The sequence below is a fragment of the Oncorhynchus nerka genome, unplaced genomic scaffold, assembly GCF_034236695.1.
Source record: "Oncorhynchus nerka isolate Pitt River unplaced genomic scaffold, Oner_Uvic_2.0 unplaced_scaffold_1103, whole genome shotgun sequence".
Classification (NCBI taxonomy): Eukaryota; Metazoa; Chordata; class Actinopteri; order Salmoniformes; family Salmonidae; genus Oncorhynchus; species Oncorhynchus nerka.
Window position 1 is genome coordinate 70,347 of NW_027040215.1, and position 23,639 is coordinate 93,985.

Below are 23,639 nucleotides of genomic sequence, written 5' to 3' on the forward strand. Positions count from 1 at the left end.
GGTCAGACATACCATCATGTGGCAGTTTGTAGATAACAGGTCAGACATACCATCATGTGGTAGTTTGTAGATAACAGGTCAGACATACCATCATGTGGTAGTTTGTAGATAACAGGTCAGACATACCATCATGTGGTAGTTTGTAGATAACAGGTCAGACATACCATCATGTGGCAGTTTGTAGATAACAGGTCAGACATACCATCATGTGGCAGTTTGTAGATAACAGGTCAGACATACCATCATGTGGCAGTTTGTAGATAACAGGTCAGACATACCATCATGAGGCAGTTTGTAGATAACAGGTCAGACATACCATCATGAGGCAGTTTGTAGATAACAGGTCAGACATACCATCATGAGGCAGTTTGTAGATAACAGGTCAGAGGCAGTTTGTAGATAACCATCATGAGGCAGTTTGTAGATAACAGGTCAGACACATTTAGTTGCCAGTGAAGAGAGTGGCGGTCACTTCATCCTGCAGGAGCCACATGAGTGGTTAACACTTAAAGCCTACCACCTGACTGAGCAGTGTGTTAAAGCTCAATCAGAATGGAATTGATGTTTAACAGAGGCCCATAAAGCAGGACACTGACCTTACAGCTGATGATCGTGTCATCATTAGTTCCTGCTGACCCTAAACACTGTGTATACGTCTGAAATGGCACCCCTTTCTCTATATAGTGCACTAAGTTTGGCACCATATTCCCTATATAGTGCACTAAGTTTGGCACCATATTCCCTATATAGTGCACTAAGTTTGGGACCATATTCCCTATATAGTGCACTAAGTGCATATTCCCTTTAAAGTGAGTTTAGTGCACTAAGTTTGGGACCATATTCCCTATATAGTGCACTAAGTTTGGGACCATTTCCCTGTGCACTAAGTTTGGGACCATATTCCCTATATAGTGCAGTTTGGCATCATATTCCCTATATGCAGTAAGTTTGGCACCATATTCCCTATATAGTGAGTTTTGGCACCCTATTCCCTATATAGTGCAGTAAGTTTGGCACCATATTCCAGAAATAGTGCAGTAAGTTTGAAACCATATTCCTTATATAGTGCAGTGAGTTTGGCACCATATTCCCTATATAGTGCACTAAGTTTGGCACCATATTCCCTATATAGTGCAGTGAGTTTGGCACCATATTCCCTATATAGTGCAGTGAGTTTGGCACCATATTCCCTATATAGTGCAGTGAGTTTGGCACCATATTCCCTATATAGTGCAGTGAGTTTGGCACCATATTCCATATAGTGCAGTGAGTTTGGCCCATATATAGTGCAGTGAGTTTGGCACCATATTCCCTATATAGTGCAGTGAGTTTGGCATCATATTCCCTATATAGTGCAGTGAGTTTGGCACCATATTCCCTATATAGTGCAGTGAGTTTGGCACCATATTCCCTATATAGTGCACTAAGTTTGGCACCATATTCCCTATATAGTGCAGTGAGTTTGGCACCATATTCCCTATATAGTGCAGTGAGTTTGGCACCATATTCCCTATATAGTGCAGTGAGTTTGGCACCATATTCCCTATATAGTGCAGTGAGTTTGGCACCATATTTCCTATATAGTGCAGTGAGTTTGGCACCATATTCCCTATATAGTGCAGTGAGTTTGGCACCATATTCCCTATATAGTGCAGTGAGTTTGGCACCATATTCCCTATATAGTGCAGTGAGTTTGGCACCATATTTCCTATATAGTGCAGTGAGTTTGGCACCATATTCCCTATATAGTGCACTACATACAGTATTATGCATAATATCTATTTTAGGGTGGTGTTCCAGAAGCTTCCTGTGACCTGCCACTCCTGGAATGTACATACGATTACCTGATGGAAATTCAATACAACCAGGTCTTAGATCTACAGTACATATGAGATTAACATGCTACTATGGTAACATTTACTATGTTAAATATTCACCTTTTAATGAAAATAGATTAAAACATTTAGCAATTTCTTAAAAATAAAATGTACTGCCTACTATGTCATAATTTAGTTTAATATTCATTGTAACAAGTCATCAGCTGTTATTTAAATAAGTGTGTGAATTACTTCTGTTCACATTGAGAAACATTACTGGGTCATTCATTCCCGCGTCCCAGGTGGCTCCTTATTCCCTATATAGTGCACTTCCTTTGACCTGAAGCTGGGACGAGGCCGTCACTGACCACCACATGGAAGGAGATGAAGAAGATCATCAAAGAGGACACTCGCTGTTTCAAGTTCTCAAGTAGTGACAGAAATAGTGCCAGAAGTAGGGCCACTATATTAGGGGTTAGGTATATTAGGGGCTAGGTATATTAGGGGTTAGGTATATTAGGGGTTGGGTATATTAGGGGTTAGGTATATTAGGGGTTAGGTATATTAGGGGTTAGGTATATTAGGGGTTAGGTATATTAGGGGTTAGGTATATTATGGGTTAGGTATATTAGGGGTTAGGTATATTAGTGGTTAGGTATATTAGGGGTTAGGTATATTAGGGGTTAGGTATATTAGGGGTTAGGTATATTAGGTGTTAGGTATTATTAGGGGTTAGGTATATTATTATATTAGGGGGTATATTAGGTTAGGTTATTAGGTTAGGTATATTAGGGGTTAGGTATATTAGGGGTTAGGTATATTAGGTTATATTAGGGTTATATTAGGTATATTTAGGGATAGGTAGGTATATTAGGGTATATTAGGGGTTAGGTATATTAGGGGTTAGGTATATTAGGGTTAGGTATATTAGGGTTAGGTATATTAGGGGTTAGGTATATTATTAGGGGTTAGGTATATTAGGCTAGGGGTTATATATTAGGGTTAGGTATATTAGGGTTATAGGTATATTAGGGTTAGGTATATTAGGGGTTAGGTATATTAGGTATGGTTAGGTATATTAGGGGTTAGGCATATTAGGGGGTTAGGTATAATTGGGTAGTTAGCCATATATTAGGGGTTGGGTATATTAGGGTTAGGTATATTAGGGGTTAGGTATATTAGGGGTTAGGTATATTAGGGGTTAGGTATATTAGGGGTTGGGTATATTTAGGGGGTTAGGTATATTAGGGTTAGGTATATTAGGGGTTAGGTATATTAGGGGTTAGGTTAGGTATATTAGGGGTTGGGTATATTAGGGGTTAGGTATATTAGGGGTTAGGTATATTAGGGGTTAGGTATATTAGGGCTGGGTATATTAGGGGTTAGGATGCTATTTGACTGATAATATTTACCACTGTTAACAGTCAGTGTGACATTTATGCTGAAAACAAGACTCGACTTTACAGTCTATTTCCCTTCCTTCTAAGCCGCGTTCCATACAGTCATTCCAACAGTTCTAAATTCCGGCGACAGAAGGTAAATATTTAATTTCTAGAAGCCAGTTTCTGGAGGAGAAAGTGAAGGAAAATAGATCCCGCAGTGCTGGCTGCTCAAGGCCCATTATTAATTTATAGACGTGAAACCCCACCAATGCCTTCTCTATCTGATATTATACCTTTGGAAAGTGTGTGCCTCTTACAGAGGAGCTTATGAAGTGTAAATAATATGACTAGCCTTGCCTCCACTTCCTCTCCAACCCAGAGATAAAGCCATGAATATGAATTGAGAAAAGGAGAAGGAGATAGGGTAGGAGAGTCATGTGTATACTTTTTGGGCCATTTGTTTGCTCAACCACTCCCAATCATTGGTTTCCTGCAGGTTATTATGTGCATCCTAAATGGTGCCCTATTCCCTATATAGAGCACTACTTTTGACCAGGACTCTTAGGGAATAGGGTGTCGTTTGGAACAGTGGTTATTATCTGCATTCACTGAAAGCGCAGATGTGTTTACATTTTTGTAAGGAGCTGAAAGAGGCAGAACACACACACACATATGTACATGCGCCGACACACACGCACACACGCACACACACACACGCCGACACACACGCACACACACACACACACATACACACACACACACACACACATACACACACACACACACACACACACACACACACACACACACACACACACACACACACACACACACCTGCTGTTGAATCTGATGTGTTATCTGAATTAAATCTATAACATAACACCTGTCCATCTCCTCAACCAGCCAGTCCATCCATCTAACGCGGCAGCTCCCCTTTCTGCAGAGCTCCAGTATGTCATACTGGATGTTATCCGTCTGGGACTGATGGAGATATTGTTCATGTCTTAACTCGTCTCTATTGATTCATCACAGAGTTTAATACAGTGTTTTCATTCATGAAGTTGTCGATTATTTGATCATCTCTCTCTCTCTCTCTCTCTCTCTCTCTCTCTCTCTCTCTCTCTCTCTCTCTCTCTCTCTCCTGTACCTAGATAGAAACACATCACTAGAACTACCAGGGTCCATTTCCCCTTGGTCCTAATGATCTCTCCTCTCTGTGTGTGTCTGTCTCTATCTCTCCCTGTGTATAGTGATGCAGAGGACTGGTTCTGTGAGTGCCCTCCTCTCTACTCTGGTCGGCTCTGCCAGTTCACAGCCTGTGAGTGGAGCCCCTGTGGTCACGGAGCCACCTGTATCCCCAAGTCCCACCAGGAAGCTGTGTGTCTCTGCCCTTACGGAAGACAGGGCCTGCTGTGTGATGATGGTAAGATATAGACACAATATGTTATACATAATATATAACATTATAGTTATACATAATACATGCGTATCACAGGAGGCTGCTGAGGGGAGGACGGCTCATAATAATGACTGGAACGGAGCTAATGGAATGGCATCAAACACCAGGAAACCATGGAAACCATATTTTTGATGTGTTTGATACCATTCCACTGATTGCCGCTCCAGCCATTACCGCAAGCCCGTCCTCCCCAATTAAGGTGCCACCAACCTCCTGTGAAGCATATAAGACATAGAGTGTGACAGGTCCTGCTGTGTAGAGGAAGGTCAGACCCACACATACAGTACTCTAATACCCGTTTCACACTACTGAGCCGTGCCGAGCTGTACTGCACTGGCCTGGTTAGTCATTCACATGGACCGTTGTTGCTGGACACTTGTTCTTGTTTGAAAGGATGGCGTTTGATATGGCCAGCACAGTAAGGATCATGTTGGCACAGATGTGTGCAAAGGATACAAAACTTCAGGGCATCAGACCTGGTTTCAAATAGTATCCGTTTTCTTTCAAATATTTCAAATGAGCCTGATTGACCTGGCGTAGAGCAACGGGACCAATATAATAGTACCAAAAGTGCAAACCCCACCTAGCTGGCACTCCAGGCAGGTTCAAATCAAACACTCAAAGTGTGTGAAAGAAAACACATACTAGTTGAACCCAGGTCTGCTCCACAGTCTCAGGGATTGGTTGAGAGGCAACAGTGGAGAGATGAAAGATAGTGAAGAACAGCAAGGAAGTAAAAGGGAGAAGTTAATGAAATGGAAATCCTGCTGGGGGAAAAAGCTTGTGTCTTCCTTTGCGAATGGATTTTCACATTAGGGTGATAATAATCAATAGCTTTACAAAGTGTATCTATCTACTCTGCTGGATGTTCCAGAGAGGCGGTGGAGCTCTGATAAGTTCTTAAAAGGATTTTTTCTAAGTAGCTGGCTGGTTTAGTGCGTTGGTTTTCCAAGCAGTCACCTTTAATAAGGGTTAACCTACAGTCAAGGAATGCGTCCCAAATGGGACCCTATATAGTGCCCTACATTTTTATCCAGAGCAACTTATAGGAGCAACTAGAGTTAAGTGCCTTGCCCAAGGGCACATCGACAGATTTTTCACCTAGTCATCTCGGGGATTCGAGCCAGCAACCTTTCAGTTACTGGCCCAACCTCTTAACCGCTAGGCTACCTGCCACCCTACTTGGGCTTTGGTCATAAGTAGTGCACTATAAAGGGAAAAGGAGTGCACTATAAAGGGAAAAGGAGTGCACTATTAAAGGGAGAAGGAGTGCACTATAAAGGGAAAAGGAGTGCACTATAAAGGGAGAAGGAGTGCACTATAAAGGGAGAAGGAGTGCACTATAAAGGGAAAGGAGTGCACTATAAAGGGAGAAGGAGTGCACTATAAAGGGAGGAGTGCACTATAAAGGGAGAAGGAGTGCACTATAAAGGGAGAAGGAGTGCACTATAAAGGGAGAGGGAGTGCACTATAAAGGGAAAAGGAGTGCACTATAAAGGGAGAGGGAGTGCACTATAAAGGGAGTTCACTATAAAGGGAAAGGAGTGCACTATAAAGGGAGAAGAAGTGCACTATAAAGGGAAAAGGAGTGCACTATAAAGGGAAAAGGAGTGCACTATAAAGGGAAAAGGAGTGCACTATAAAGGGAAAAAGGAGGCACTATAAAGGGAAAAAGTAAATAAAGGAAAAGGAGTGCACTATAAAGGGAAAAGGAGTGCACTATAAAGGGAAAAGGAGTGCACTATAAAGGGAAAAGGAGTGCACTATAAAGGGAGAAGGAGTGCACTATAAAGGGAAAAGGAGTGCACTATAAAGGGAGAAGGAGTGCACTATAAAGGAAAAGGAGTGCACTATAAAGGAGAAGGAGTGCACTATAAAGGGAGAAGGAGTGCACTATAAAGGAGAAGGAGTGCACTATAAAGGGAGAAGGAGTGCACTATAAAGGGAGAAGGAGTGCACTATAAAGGGAAAAGGAGTGCACTATAAAGGGAGAAGGAGTGCACTATAAAGGGAGAAGGAGTGCACTATAAAGGGAGAAGGAGTGCACTATAAAGGGAGAAGGAGTGCACTATAAAGGGAAAAGGAGTGCACTATAAATGGAAAAGGAGTGCACTATAAAGGGAAAGGAGTGCACTATAAAGGAGAAGGAGTGGAAAAGGAGTGCACTATAAAGGGAAAAGGAGTGCACTATAAAGGGAGAAGGAGTGCACTATAAAGGAAAAGGAGTGCACTATAAAGGGAGAAGGAGTGCACTATAAAGGGAGAAGGAGTGCACTATAAATGGAAAAGGAGTGCACTATAAAGGGAAAAGGAGTGCACTATAAAGGGAGAAGGAGTGCACTATAAATGGAAAAGGAGTGCACTATAAAGGGAGAAGGATTGCACTATAAAGGGAAAAGGAGTGCACTATAAAGGGAGAAGGAGTGCACTATAAAGGGAGAAGGAGTGCACTATAAAGGGAGAAGGAGTGCACTATAAAGGGAGAAGGAGTGCACTATAAAGGGAGAAGGAGTGCACTATAAAGGGAAAAGGAGTGCACTATAAAGGGAATTTCAGGTGCAGTCACGGACTATGAATCCAGTAATGTGTCCAGTTAAGATGAACACAAATACAGTATGGCACTATGTTACACTTAGAAAAGAAGGGTTCCTAAACGGGTCTTCAGCTGTTTCCATAGGAAAATATTTTTTGGGTTTCCATGTAGAACCAATCGCTGTAGCTTAAAGACCTGGCAACACTGTCCAATATTTGTAGTTTAAAGACCTGGCAACACTGTCCAATCTCTGTAGTTTACAGTCCTGGCAACACTGTCCAATCTCTGTAGTTTACAGACCTGGCAACACTGTCCAATCTCTGTAGTTTAAAGACCTGGCAACACTGTCCAATCTCTGTAGTTTACAGACCTGGCAACACTGTCCAATCTCTGTAGTTTACAGACCTGGCAACACTGTCCAATCTCTGTAGTTTAAAGACCTGGCAACACTGTCCAATCTCTGTAGTTTACAGACCTGGCAACACTGTCCAATCTCTGTAGTTTACAGACCTGGCAACACTGTCCAATCTCTGTAGTTTAAAGACCTGGCAACACTGTCCAATCTCTGTAGTTTAAAGACCTGGCAACACTGTCCAATCTCTGTAGTTTACAGACCTGGCAACACTGTCCAATCTCTGTAGTTTACAGACCTGGCAACACTGTCCAATCTCTGTAGTTTACAGACCTGGCAACACTGTCCAATCTCTGTAGTTTACAGACCTCGCAACACTGTGTCCAATCTTTATAGTTTAAATGAGACTGAAGGAAGAAAATGAAGGAAATAATGTGGAGAATTCATTTTCCAAGAGCTAAATCTAACTTGGGTTGTCCCTGCCGTCACTGGCTGATCCTCTGGGTCAAATATAATGAACTGTAAAGTAAAAAATAAGTTAGCCTTCTCCGGGCAGGATCCTCTTTCTGTAGTGTGAGGCAGCCTGATGTACAAGTACACCCATTGGACAAGGCGCTGGTATAACAAACAGTAGTAGGAAATCATGTTCTGTTCCTCCAGTGTTAGAACCTTAACGTCCGCTGCCTTTCTGTCATTTATCTACGGCAAAATGGTCATGTTAATCAAACTGACATCCAACTAGATGCAAATATTCCATTGTCATGAATATTGTGAAAATAGGGGAAAACAACATGTTCTTATTCTGCTCGAATCTAATGAGGAGACAGCTTGGTGGAGAGAGCTCTAATCTAATGAGGAGGCATCTTGGTGGAGAGAGCTCTAATCTAATGAGGAGGCATCTTGGTGGAGAGAGCTCTAATCTAATGAGGAGGCAGCTTGGTGGAGAGAGCTCTAATCTAATGAGGAGGCATCTTGGTGGAGAGAGCTCTAATCTAATGAGGAGGCAGCTTGGTGGAGAGAGCTCTAATCTAATGAGGAGGCAGCTTGATGGAGAGAGCTGTAATCTAATGAGGAGACAGCTTGGTGGAGAGAGCTCTAATCTAATGAGGAGGCAGTTTGGTGGATCCTGACACCATCTAACATCACGGTCAATGAGGGGCCCTGGTTTTAATCTAATGAGAGCTCTAATCTAATGAGGAGGCAGCTTGGTGGAGAGAGCTCTAATCTAATGAGGAGGCAGCTTGGTGGAGAGAGCTGTAATCTAATGAGGAGACAGCTTGGTGGAGAGAGCTCTAGTCTAATGAGGAGGCATCTTGGTGGAGAGAGCTCTAATCTAACAAGGAGGCAGCTTGGTGGAGAGAGCTCTAGTCTAATGAGGAGGCATCTTGGTGGAGAGAGCTCTAATCTAACAAAGAGGCAGCTTGGTGGAGAGAGCTCTAATCTAACAAGGAGGCAGCTTGGTGGAGAGAGCTCTAGTCTAACAAGGAGGCAGCTTGGTGGAGAGAGCTCTAATCTAACAAGGAGGCAGCTTGGTGGAGAGAGCTCTAGTCTAACAAGGAGGCAGCTTGGTGGAGAGAGCTCTAATCTAATGAGGAGGCAACTTGGTGGAGAGGGGCCTAATCTAATGAGGAGGCAGCTTGGTGGAGAGAGCTCTAATCTAATGAGGAGGCAGCTTGGTGGAGAGAGGCCTAATCTAATGAGGAGACAGTTTGGTGGAGAGAGCCCTAATCACACTCTTTATCTCTCTCTGACACACACACACACACACACACACACACACACACACACACACACACACACACACACACACACACACACACACACACACACACACACACACACACACACACACACACACACACACACACAGTCTTAGCTGAGTGCCCTGATGTCAAATAGAGTCCTCTAATCACAGTGTGTCACATTGAGAGTGGCTGACATTTGAATTTAAATCCTGACACCATCAGATAGGTCAATATATAGGGGCCCTGGTTTAACGTAGACCACTATATAGGGGCCCTGGTTTAAAGTAGACCACTAAATAGGGGCCCTGGTTTAAAGTAGACCACTATATAGGGGCCCTGGTTTAAAGTAGACCACTATATAGGGGCCCTGGTTTAAAGTAGACCACTATATAGGGGCCCTGGTTTAAAGTAGACCACTATATAGGGGCCCTGGTTTAAAGTAGACCACTAAATAGGGAGTAAGGTTCCATTTGAGACGTAGTCAGCGTTTTCCTCGTGTTTCGTTTGGACGTGCTGCTACTTACTCCAATGGTTACGTTAACTCTTTACATACATGTTGTTATAGATACAGAGTGGGTAGGAAGGTATGTCAACATACATGTTGTTATAGATACAGAGTGGGTAGGAAGGTATGTCAACATACATGTTGTTATAGATACAGAGTGGGTAGGAAGGTATGTCAACATACATGTTGTTATAGATACAGAGTGGGTAGGAAGGTATGTCAACATACATGTTGTTATAGATACAGAGTGGGTAGGAAGGTATGTCAACATACATGTTGTTATAGATACAGAGTGGGTAGGAAGGTATGTCAACATACATGTTGTTATAGATACAGAGTGGGTAGGAAGGTATGTCAACATACATGTTGTTATAGATACAGAGTGGGTAGGAAGGTATGTCAACATACATGTTGTTATAGATACAGAGTGGGTAGGAAGGTATGTCAACATACATGTTGTTATAGATACAGAGTGGGTAGGAAGGTATGTCAACATACATGTTGTTATAGATACAGAGTGGGTAGGAAGGTATGTCAACATACATGTTGTTATAGATACAGAGTGGGTAGGAAGGTATGTCAACATACATGTTGTTATAGATACAGAGTGGGTAGGAAGGTATGTCAACATACTTATTTTGCCATTTTAAGAAAACAAAAATGAAGGATTTTCAGTTCAGAAAGATCATTTTCAGAAAGTATGTTTTTGTTGTGTTTACTGTATTTACTATTACAGTACCGTACTGTTCAGTCTGTTTGTTCACTCTGTGGAATATTGAAGGGTTTGTGGAGTTCAAGGTTAGCTACTGAGAGAAGGGAAAACAGTAGGAAACTATATGGATGTGTGGTGGATGCTGTTAAGCCCAATACCCTTTTGAAAAACATAAACAATATGGATTTTCTACACTGAGTGTACAAAACATTAAGAATACCTTCCTAATATTGAGTTGCACCCAGTCCTTTTGCCCTCAGAACAGCCTCAATTCGTCAGGTCATGGACTCACAAGGTGTCTAAAGCGCTCCACAGGGATGCTGGTCCATGTTGACTCCAATGCTTCCCACAGCTGTGTCAAGTTGACTGGATGTCCTTTGGGTGGTGGGCCATTCTTGATACACACAAGAATCTGTGTGAAAAACCCAGCAGCGTTACAGTTCTTTACATGAACCAGTGCGCCTGACACCTACTATTATACCCCGTTCAAAAGGCACTTCAATATGTTGTCTCGCCCATTCACCCTCTGAATGGCACATACACAATCCATGTCTCAACTGTCTCAAGGCTTCAAAATCATTCTTTAACCCGTCTCCTCCCCTTCATCTACACTGGTGGAAGTGGATTTAACAAGTAACATCAATAAGGGATCATAGCTTTCACCTGGATTCACCTGGTCAGTCTATGTCATGGAAAGAGAAGGTGTTCCTAATGGTTTGTCCTCTCAGTGTCTTTTAAGCATCAGTGTCTTTTTCTCTTGGAAATATGGGTTTTATTTTCCCCAACTTGTATCATCACCACCTGGGTGATAGAATGACCATTCATGTCCTCATCACCACCTGGGTGATAGAACGTTCTTTATGCCCTCACCACTACCTGGATGATAGAACGTTCTTTATGCCCTCACCACCACCTGAGTGATAGAACATTCTTTATGCCCTCACCACCACCTGGGTGATAGAACATCCTTTATTCCCTCACCACCACCTGGGTGATAGAACATCCTTTATTCCCTCACCACCACCTGGGTGATAGAACATCCTTTATGCCCTCACCACCACCTGGGTGATAGAATGACCTTCATGCCCTCACCACCACCTGGGTGATAGAACATTCTTTATGCCCTCACCACCACCTGGGTGATAGAACATCCTTTATTCCCTCAAACCTGTCAAAGAAGGTCCATGAAGGTCAATAAGCATCTCATGGTTAATTAACAGCAGGGTTGGGGTCAGTTCCTGAATCAACTTCAATGAAATGGAATTGATCCCAACCCAGATATACAGTGAGAAGAATGTGTGTAGGTCCTAAACTCAAAAGAGTGTTCATTTAAACAGACTGATTATTCCCAAAATGATTTGCATAACTGATGAAACCCAAATCAAATCAAATCAAATCAAATTTATTTATATAGCCCTTCGTACATCAGCTGATATCTCAAAGTGCTGTACAGAAACCCAGCCTAAAACCCCAAACAGCAAACAATGCAGGTGTAAAAGCACGGTGGCTAGAAAAACTCCCTAGAAAGGCCAAAACCTAGGAAGAAACCTGGGTAGAGAGGAACCAGGCTATGTGGGGTGGCCAGTCCTCTTCTGGCTGTGCCGGGTAGAGATTATAACAGAACATGACCAAGATGTTCAAATGTTCATAAATGACCAGCATGGTCGAATATGTAATAAGGCAGAACAGTTGAAACTGGAGCAGCAGCACAGTCTGCGTAGGTTGTTATAGATACAAAGTGGACTGGGGACAGCAAGGAGTCATCATGTCAGGTAGTCCTGGGGCACGGTCCTAGGGCTCAGGTCCTCCGAGAGAGAGAGAAAGAAAGAGAGAATTAGAGAGAGCATATGTGGGGTGGCCAGTCCTCTTCTGGCTGTTGCCGGGTGGGAGATTATAAGAGAACGTGGCCAAGATGTTCAAATGTTCATAAATGACCAGCATGGTTGAATAATAGTAAACAGAACAGTTGAAACTGGAGCAGCAGCATGGCCAGGTGGACTGGGGACAGCAAGGAGTCATCATGTCAGGTAGTCCTGGGACATGGTCCTGGGCCCAGGCCAGTTGAAACTGGAGCAGCAGCATGGCCAGGTGGACTGGGGACAGCAAGGTGTCATCATGTCAGGTAGTCCTGGGGTGGTCCTAGGGCTCAGGTCCTCCGAGAGAGAGAAAAGAAAGAGAGAAGGAGAGAATTAGAGAACGACACTTAGATTCACACAGGACACCGAATAGGACAGGAGAAGTACTCCAGATATAACAAACTGACCCTAGCCCCCCGACACATAAACTAATGCAGCATAAATACTGGAGGCTGAGACAGGAGGGGTCAGGAGACACTGTGGCCCCAACCCGAGGACACCCCGGACAGGGCCAAACAGGAAGGATATAACCCCACCCACTTTGCCAAAGCACAGCCCCCAAACCACTAGAGGGATATCTTCAACCACCAACTTACCATCCTGAGACAAGGCCTTAGTATAGCCCACAAAGATCTCCGCCACGGCACAACCCTTGGAAGGGGGAGGCGCCAACCCAGACAGGCCGACCACAACAGTGAATCAACCCACCCAGGTGACGCACCCCCCAGGGACGGCATGAGAGAGCCCCAGTAAGCCAGTGACTCAGCCCCGTAACAGGGTAGAGGCAGAGAATCCCAGTGGAAAGAGGGGAATCGGCCAGGCAGAGACAGCAAGGGCGGTTCGTTAGAACATCCAGAGCCTTTCCGTTCACCTTCCCACTCCTGGGCCAGACTACACTCAATCATATGACCCACTGAAGAGATGAGTCTTCAGTAAAGACTTAAAGGTTGAGACCGAGTTTTCCTCTGACATGGGTAGGCAGACCGTTCCATAAAAATGGAGCTCTATAGGAGAAAGCCCTGCCTCCAGCTGTTTGCTTAGAAATTCTAGGGACAATTAGGAGGCCTGATCCCAACCCAGACCGTAGCGTGAAGAATGTGTGTAGGTATGTAAAAGCAGGACCAAATCAGAGAGATAGGTAGGAGAGCCCAAAGAGCCCACCCTCTCTCTACTGTGTCTGTAACCCCTTATATCACTGAGTTGTGCCACAGCTGTTCTTGTGTTCTGTCCATGCTTAGAATGACGTACCTCTACACTACTACAGAAATCAAGCCTGGTCCCTGATCTAGTTATGCTGTCTTGCCAACTCTGATGGTCATTGTCATGTCTTGTCATCCAATAGGAGTTAGCAACACAGCTCAAACTGATCTGGGACCTGGCGATCACATTTATAACAGCAGAGTTAATACTAAACTTTCTCTCTTACAGCTCAAACTGATCTGGGGCCTGGCTATCACATATATAACACCAGAGATACTTAACCTCCTGTCTATTCTCTTCATGATGCTGTGTTGTATGTCATTTCTGGAAGGATTAGATTGCAGTGTTATTTTTTGTCTTGTTGTAGGAAATATTTCCCCACAGTTGTGGGTGGATTCAATAGGCTACACACAGTTCAAATAAATCTGCAGGCCTCAATCTCAAATGAATGGGAATGATTATTCATTTATTTTATTTTCATTTGGGAATCCGACCTCTTCATTTACTTGAAATAGGCATCTGTTTTCTCTGCCTAGAAGCAACGTTTTGTATTTTCCCCATTGCAAGCTTTGATTGAATGTCAGCCAGCCATGTCAGCCAAGGTCTTATAATGTGTTAGACATTCATTCCCACTGGGAGACGAGAACACAATATAAACTTCTACTGTACTTGGTGGAAATAGTTGATGTTGTAGCTCACAGAGCTTCTGGTATGTGGTCTATTGAAGTGTATAATAATGCAGTATTCCTAGCTACAGGAGTTAGGACCAGACTACATGAGGTGAACTCACAAACTCAGAATAACAACAGCAGGCTTTATGGTGTCTATTGATTTGTGTTGTTCAAACCGTCGGTTCACAACGAATATAGTAACACAAGCTACTCCCAATAAGTCAGCCTTAAGGCTTCCTGTATCAGAATAGATTGGGTGGGAGCAGGGGAAGGGTCGGTAGGTTATATTTTTAATGGTTGTGGATGCATCCCAAATGGCACCCTATTTCTTACGTAATGCACGTCCTGGTGGATCTGGTCAAAAGTAGTGCACTATTTAGGAAATAGAGTGCCATTTGGCACCACCATGTTCAGTTCATACCGACGGAGCGTGAGGAAAGATGTGGAATGCTTGAGGCCATCTAGAGAGAAGAAACCAATCACTACTCTCAGTGCTATCACACAGATGCAACCTAACATAGCAGGCGCAAAAAGACGCCTGAGCGGAGTTCCCACATCCGGTTTCAGAAGAAAAAGAAGCTACTGTAGGCTGAATTAGCTGTATTTCTGATAAACGGATGCATCCGGGTACTGTTAAACCCCGCGTAGGGTACACTGGATGTCAGGGAATACACATAGAACACCAAGATCTCCCACAACCGCTGAAACTGTCGATACGGGGTCATGCCTGGGCTCCACCTACCGTTGATCCTGTCTATAGGAGGTTATGCCTGGGCTCCACCTAGTGCCGTTGATCCTGTCTATAGGGGGTCATGCCTGGGCTCCACCTAGTGCCGTTGATCCTGTCTATAGGAGGTTATGCCTGGGCTCCACCTAGTGCCGTTGATCCTGTCTATAGGAGGTTATGCCTGGGCTCCACCTACCGTTGATCCTGTCTATAGGAGGTTATGCCTGGGCTCCACCTACCGTCGTTGATCCTGTCTATAGGAGGTTATGCCTGGGCTCCACCTACCGTTGATCCTGTCTATAGGAGGTTATGCCTGGGCTCCACCTACCGTTGATCCTGTCTATAGGAGGTTATGCCTGGGCTCCACCTAGTGCCGTTGATCCTGTCTATAGGAGGTTATGCATGGGCTCCACCTACCGTCCTGATCCACCTACCGTCGTGATCCTGTCGATAGGAGGTTATGCCTGGGCTCCACCTACCGCCTGTCCACCTACCGTGATCCTGTCTATAGGATTAGGAGGTTATGCCTGGGCTCCACCTACCGTTGATCCTGTCGATAGGAGGTTATGCCTGGGCTCCACCTAGTGCCGTTGATCCTGTCTATAGGAGGTTATGCCTGGGCTCCACCTACCGTTGATCCTGTCGATAGGGGTTATGCCTGGGCTCCACCTACCGTTGATCCTGTCGATAGGAGGTTATGCCTGGGCTCCACCTAGTGCCGTTGATCCTGTCTCCACCTAGGAGGTTATGCCTGGGCTCCACCTAGTGCCGTTGATCCTGTCTATAGGAGGTTATGCCTGGGCTCCACCTAGTGCCGTTGATCCTGTCTATAGGAGGTTATGCCTGGGCTCCACCTAGTGCCGTTGATCCTGTCTATAGGAGGTTATGCCTGGGCTCCACCTAGTGCCGTTGATCCTGTCTATAGGAGGTTATGCCTGGGCTCCACCTAGTGCCGTTGATCCTGTCTATAGGTTATGCCTGGGCTCCACCTATTGATCCTGTCTATAGGAGGTTATGCCTCTCCACCTACCATCCTGTCTGGAGGTTATGCCTGGGCTCCACCTAGTGCCGTATCCTGGGAGGTTATGCCTGGGCTCCACCTACCATCCTGTCTATAGGAGGTTATGCCACCTACCGTTGATCCTGTCTATAGGAGGTTATGCCTGGGCTCCACCTACCGTTGATCCTGTCTATAGAGGTTATGCCTGGGCTCCACCTACCGGATCCTGTCTATAGGAGGTTATGCCTGGGCTCCACCTACCGTTGATCCTGTCTATAGGAGGTTATGCCTGGCTCCACCTACCATCGGATCCTGGGAGGTTATGCCTGGGCTCCACCTACCATCGTTGAACCTGTCTATAGGAGGTTATGCCTGGGCTCCACCTACCATCGTTGATCCTGTCGATAGGAGGATACGCCTGGGCTCCACCTACCGTTGTTGAACCTGTCGATAGGAGGTTAGTCACGCCTGGGCTCCACCTACCGTTGTTGAACCTGTCGATAGCCTGGGCTCCACCTATGTCGTTGATCCTGTCGATAGGAGGATACGCCTGGGCTCCACCTACCGTTGTCACGCCTGGGCTCTCTACCTACCAGCACAACCTTTCGATAGGGAGTCATGCCTGGGCTCCACCTGTGCTTGTTGTTTATGATATTTGATGGAGGAGGGGATTTGTACCCTGTGGATACCTCACTATCCTTTGTCAAATGTAGTGTATAGTGCCCTGATCCCCAAGACTATTCTGTCCTACAAATAGCAATGTATATGACCCTTGACAAGAAGCTCAACAGGAATTCATGCTCATATCAGCTCTCCCTGCAAATAACCACAAAGAAGGGGGGGAGGAGGAGGAACAGGAAGAGAGGGAAGCTGCATTGCACTCAGAGAGCAGAGGTAAAAACATGCTGCCACTGAGGGAGCAGAGGTAAAAACATGTTGCCACTGAGGGAGCAGAGGTAAAAACATGCTGCCACTGAGGGAGCAGAGGTAAAAACATGCTGCCACTGAGGGAGCAGAGGTAAAAACATGCTGCCACTGAGGGAGCAGAGGTAAAAACATGCTGCATGCCACTGAGGGAGCAGAGGTAAAAACATGCTGCATGCCACTGAGAGAGCAGAGGTAAAAACATGCTGCCACTGAGGGAGCAGAGGTAAAAACATGCTGCCACCGAGGGAGCAGAGGTAAAAACATGCTGCATGCCACTGAGGGAGCAGAGGTAAAAACATCCTGCCACTGAGGGAGCAGAGGTAAAAACATCCTGCCACTGAGGGAGCAGAGGTAAAAACATGCTGCCACTCAGAGAGCAGAGGTAAAAACATGCTGCCACTGAGGGAGCAGAGGTAAAAACATGTTGCCACTGAGGGAGCAGAGGTAAAAACATGCTGCATGCCACTGAGGGAGCAGAGGTAAAAACATGCTGCCACTCAGAGAGCAGAGGTAAAAACATGCTGCCACTGAGGGAGCAGAGGTAAAAACATGCTGCATGCCACTGAGGGAGCAGAGGTAAAAACATGCTGCATGCCACTGAGAGAGCAGAGGTAAAAACATGCTGCCACTGAGGGAGCAGAGGTAAAAACATCCTGCCACTGAGGGAGCAGAGGTAAAAACATCCTGCCACTCAGAGAGCAGAGGTAAAAACATGCTGCCACTGAGGGAGCAGAGGTAAAAACATGCTGCCACTGAGGGAGCAGAGGTAAAAACATGCTGCCACTGAGGGAGCAGAGGTAAAACATGCTGCCACTGAGGGAGCAGAGGTAAAACATGCTGCCACTGAGGGAGCAGAGGTAAAAACATGCTGCCACTGAGGGAGCAGAGGTAAAAACATGCTGCCACTGAGGGAGCAGAGGTAAAAACATGCTGCCACTGAGGGAGCAGAGGTAAAAACATGCTGCCACTGAGGGAGCAGAGGTAAAAACATGCTGCCACTGAGGGAGCAGAGGTAAAAACATGCTGCCACTGAGGGAGCAGAGGTAAAAACATCCTGCCACTGAGAGAGCAGAGGTAAAAACATCCTGCCACTGAGGGAGCAGAGGTAAAAACATCCTGCCACTGAGAGAGCAGAGGTAAAAACATGCTGCCACTGAGGGAGCAGAGGTAAAAACATGCTGCCACTGAGGGAGCAGAGGTAAAACATGCTGCCACTGAGGGAGCAGAGGTAAAAACATGCTGCCACTGAGGGAGCAGAGGTAAAAACATGCTGCCACTGAGGGAGCAGAGGTAAAAACATGCTGCCACTGAGGGAGCAGAGGTAAAAACATGCTGCCACTGAGGGAGCAGAGGTAAAAACATGCTGCCACTGAGGGAGCAGAGGTAAAAACATCCTGCCACTGAGGGAGCAGAGGTAAAAACATCCTGCCACTGAGAGAGCAGAGGTAAAAACATGCTGCCACTGAGAGAGCAGAGGTAAAAACATGCTGCCACTGAGGGAGCAGAGGTAAAAACATGCTGCCACTCAGAGAGCAGAGGTAAAAACATGCTGCCACTGAGGGAGCAGAGTTAAAAACATGCTGCCACTCAGAGAGCAGAGGTAAAAACATGCTGCCACTCAGAGAGCAGAGGTAAAAACATGCTGCATGCCACTCAGAGAGCAGAGGTAAAAACATGCTGCATGCCACTGAGAGAGCAGAGGTAAAAACATCCTGCCACTGAGGGAGCAGAGGTAAAAACATGCTGCCACTCAGAGAGCAGAGGTAAAAACATGCTGCCACTCAGAGAGCAGAGGTAAAAACATGCTGCCACTGAGGGAGCAGAGGTAAAAACATGCTGCCACTGAGGGAGCAGAGGTAAAAACATGCTGCCACTGAGGGAGCAGAGGTAAAAACATGCTGCCACTGAGGGAGCAGAGGTAAAAACATGCTGCCACTGAGGGAGCAGAGGTAAAAACATGCTGCCACTGAGGGAGCAGAGGTAAAAACATGCTGCCACTGAGGGAGCAGAGGTAAAAACATGCTGCCACTGAGGGAGCAGAGGTAAAAACATGCTGCATGCCACTGAGGGAGCAGAGGTAAAAACATGCTGCCACTCAGAGAGCAGAGGTAAAAACATGCTGCATGCCACTGAGGGAGCAGAGGTAAAAACATGCTGCCACTCAGAGAGCAGAGGTAAAAACATGCTGCCACTGAGGGAGCAGAGGTAAAAACATGCTGCATGCCACTGAGGGAGCAGAGGTAAAAACATGCTGCATGCCACTGAGAGAGCAGAGGTAAAAACATGCTGCCACTGAGGGAGCAGAGGTAAAAACATCCTGCCACTGAGGGAGCAGAGGTAAAAACATGCTGCATGCCACTCAGAGAGCAGAGGTAAAAACATGCTGCATGCGACTGAGAGAGCAGAGGTAAAAACATCCTGCCACTGAGGGAGCAGAGGTAAAAACATGCTGCCACTGAGGGAGCAGAGGTAAAAACATCCTGCCACTGAGAGAGCAGAGGTAAAAACATCCTGCCACTGAGGGAGCAGAGGTAAAAGCATCCTGCCACTGAGAGAGCAGAGGTAAAAACATGCTGCCACTGAGGGAGCAGAGGTAAAAACATGCTGCCACTGAGGGAGCAGAGGTAAAAACATGCTGCCACTGAGGGAGCAGAGGTAAAAACATGCTGCCACTGAGGGAGCAGAGGTAAAAACATGCTGCCACTGAGGGAGCAGAGGTAAAAACATGCTGCCACTGAGGGAGCAGAGGTAAAAACATGCTGCCACTGAGGGAGCAGAGGTAAAAACATGCTGCCACTGAGGGAGCAGAGGTAAAAACATCCTGCCACTGAGGGAGCAGAGGTAAAAACATCCTGCCACTGAGAGAGCAGAGGTAAAAACATGCTGCCACTGAGAGAGCAGAGGTAAAAACATGCTGCCACTGAGGAGCAGAGGTAAAACATGCTGCCACTGAGAGAGCAGAGGTAAAAACATGCTGCCACTGAGGGAGCAGAGTTAAAAACATGCTGCCACTCAGAGAGCAGAGGTAAAAACATGCTGCCACTCAGAGAGCAGAGGTAAAAACATGCTGCATGCCACTCAGAGAGCAGAGGTAAAAACATGCCACTGAGAGAGCAGAGGTAAAAACATCCTGCCACTGAGGGAGCAGAGGTAAAAACATGCTGCCACTGAGGAGCAGAGGTAAAACATGCTGCCACTGAGGGAGCAGAGGTAAAAACATGCTGCCACTGAGAGAGCAGAGGTAAAAACATGCTGCCACTGAGGGAGCAGAGGTAAAAACATGCTGCCACTGAGAGCAGAGGTAAAAACATGCTGCCACTGAGGGAGCAGAGGTAAAAACATCCTGCCACTGAGGGTGCAGAGGTAAAAACACTGAGGGAGCAGAGGTAAAAACATGCTGCCACTGAGGGAGCAGAGGTAAAAACAAGCTGCCACTGAGGGAGCAGAGGTAAAACATGCTGCCACTGAGGGAGCGTCCACAGACAATCAGTTCAAACTGACTATAGAAACTCAGATTGAGCTGTTGCTATAAAGCCGTGAAGCAGACGTTCAATAAACACTGTGGAAATACAAAAACAATGTTGAAACCAAATACAAACCAGACTTAACAATAACAGCAGAATTATTTTCCTGCATAACAGGCATCAATAATTCACTAGCCAAACAGAGGAGCACCGACCAGTCACAGAGGGGAGCTCTGTAAAGGACGTCAGGCTGCTCCATTAGCCATTACAGCTTCCTCCTGAAGCGTCTTACCAGTTGGCGCCAAGTGAAACAGCTAACTATTCACTGACGTCAGTGGAGACACCTCAGACTGAGGAATACGTTTCACAAATCCCCGTGTTAGAACAGCTGTAGTGCAGAGTTAAGGGAAAAGACTACCATGTGGGATGCAGACATTGTATGTAGACATGGAGGGCTAGAAGGACTGAGGGGAAGGAAGGAGACAAAGACACAGAGAAGGAAATCACGAGAAAGAGACAATATGCAAGTTACAATATATTTGCTAAGATGTTGAGCCTAATGTTGTGTGCACGACCAGGGTCTGATTGGTGTGCCGAGATATGCCACAGATGTTTAATTGATTCTGGGGAGGGAGGGGGGAGGGAGGGAGAGATGGGGAGAGAGAGAGAGGATATTCCCATGAAGTCCTTCCCTGGTGTAAAATCCATTGAATCAGTGGTCAGTGCTAAAATGGGAAGAGAACAAGGGAGAAAGAGGCAGGCAGCATTATTGAATCAACTATGCGTTTAGAACTAGTAAGCTGTTGATTGTAATTGATAATCACTGGAATTAGTTATTGTCCCCCTAGCTACCAGCAGTGAACATTATGTAGGGTATTTGAAATGTTGCTCGCCTGCCAAGAACCTTTGTTAGCAGCGACTAATGAAAAGAAAATGGGGATGGGGAAAAGGCAGTATTCTAAAACAGGCCATCATCCTTATATCATTGTGAGGTTTTGGTACGGCATGGTGTCTCTGTGGTACGGCATGGTGAATCAACAGTGCTGTCTTGTGGCAGCTGCTAGTACTGCTGATGCTGGTGACATGTTGGAAACAAAATAATCAAATACATTTATGTAATAGTGATGTTAAGATTGAAGTAGTAAGAGCTGTATATAGATATATAGTGATATAGAGATACATTGGTTCTGGGTGTATCACACAGTTCGGTGTGTAATATTTCAGCTACTGTACACTTCTATTTCATCCAGGTCTATAATGTTTCATGTCCATAGGACTAAGATATGTAGGCTACTGTCAGTTATCCTCACCTGGGATTCTAGTTTATTCTATTCTATACTGTAAATTATCCTCACTGGGTCTTCTAGTCTATTCTATACTGTCAGTTATCCTCACTAGGGCTTCTAGTCTATTCTATACTGTCAGTTATCCTCACTGGGGCTTCTATTCTATTCTATACTGTCAGTTATCCTCACTGGGGCTTCTAGTCTATTCTATACTGTCAGTTATCCTCACTGGGGCTTCTAGTCTATTCTATACTGTCAGTTATCCTCACTGGGGCTTCTAGTCTATTCTATACTGTCAGTTATCCTCACTGGGGATTCTAGTTTATTCTATTCTATACTGTCAGTTATCCTCACTGGGGCTTCTAGTCTATTCTATACTGTCAGTTATCCTCACTAGGGCTTCTAGTCTATTCTATACTGTCAGTTATCCTCACTGGGGCTTCTATTCTATTCTATACTGTCAGTTATCCTCACTGGGGCTTCTAGTCTATTCTATACTGTCAGTTATCCTCACTGGGGCTTCTAGTCTATTCTATACTGTCAGTTATCCTCACTGGGGATTCTAGTTTATTCTATTCTATACTGTCAGTTATCCTCACTGGGGATTCTAGTTTATTCTATTCTATACTGTCAGTTATCCTCACTGGGGCTTCTAGTCTATTCTATACTGTCAGTTATCCTCACTGGGGATTCTAGTTTATTCTATTCTATACTGTCAGTTATCCTCACTGGGGATTCTAGTTTATTCTATACTGTCAGTTATCCTCACTAGGGCTTCTAGTCTATTCTATACTGTCAGTTATCCTCACTGGGGATTCTAGTCTATTCTATACTGTCAGTTATCCTCACTGGGGATTCTAGTTTATTCTATACTGTCAGTTATCCTCACTGGGGCTTCTAGTCTATTCTATACTGTCAGTTATCCTCACTGGGGCTTCTAGTCTATTCTATACTGTCAGTTATCCTCACTAGGGCTTCTAGTCTATTCTATACTGTCAGTTATCCTCACTGGGGCTTCTAGTCTATTCTATTCTATACTGTCAGTTATCCTCACTGGGGATTCTAGTTTATTCTATTCTATACTGTCAGTTATCCTCACTGGGGATTCTAGTTTATTCTATTCTATACTGTCAGTTATCCTCACTGGGGCTTCTAGTCTATTCTATACTGTCAGTTATCCTCACTGGGGCTTCTAGTCTATTCTATACTGTCAGTTATCCTCACTGGGGCTTCTAGTCTATTCTATACTGTCAGTTATCCTCACTGGGGCTTCTAGTTTATTCTATACTGTCAGTTATCCTCACTGGGGATTCTAGTTTATTCTATTCTATACTGTCAGTTATCCTCACTGGGGCTTCTAGTCTATTCTATACTGTCAGTTATCCTCACTGGGGCTTCTAGTCTATTCTATACTGTCAGTTATCCTCACTGGGGATTCTAGTTTATTCTATTCTATACTGTCAGTTATCCTCACTGGGGCTTCTAGTCTATTCTATACTGTCAGTTATCCTCACTGGAGCTTCTAGTCCATTCTATACTGTCAATTATCCTCACTGTGGCTTCTAGTCTATTCTTTGCTATACTGTCAGTTATCCTTACTGGGGCTTCTAGTCTATTCTATTCTATATTGTCAATTATCCTCACTGGGGCTTCTAGTCTATTATATTCTATACTGTCAATTATCATTACTGGGGTTTCCTAATCTATTATATTGTATACTGTCAGTTATCCCCACCAGGTCTTCCTAGTCTGTTCTATTCTATACTGTCAGTTATCCTCACTGGGGGTTCCTAGTCTAGTCTATTCTTGTCTATTCTATTCTTATACCCTGTGCCATTATGTTAGATTACTCTTTATCGGTGAGCAATTGTAATGTTGTCGCATTTCTGCCTCGTATTTGTTGGTGAGTAACAGAACTATATGTCCCATGATGGTGAGCAGCATAACTATGTGTTTCTTGATGGTGAGTAACAGAACTATATTTGTCTAGATGGTGAGTAACA

At 44.9% G+C, this 23,639-nt stretch overlaps 1 protein-coding gene across 1 annotated transcript in view; it reads left to right on the forward strand.

The window, feature by feature from the left end:
• LOC115115037 (protein eyes shut homolog) overlaps positions 1-23,639 on the forward strand; it is a 51,957-nt gene that overhangs the window by 22,378 nt on the left and 5,940 nt on the right. Inside the window, exon 3 of the mRNA XM_065016169.1 lies at positions 4,450-4,622. Within this exon, the coding sequence (XP_064872241.1) occupies positions 4,450-4,622 (173 nt within the window). The remainder of the gene's footprint in view (positions 1-4,449; positions 4,623-23,639) is intronic.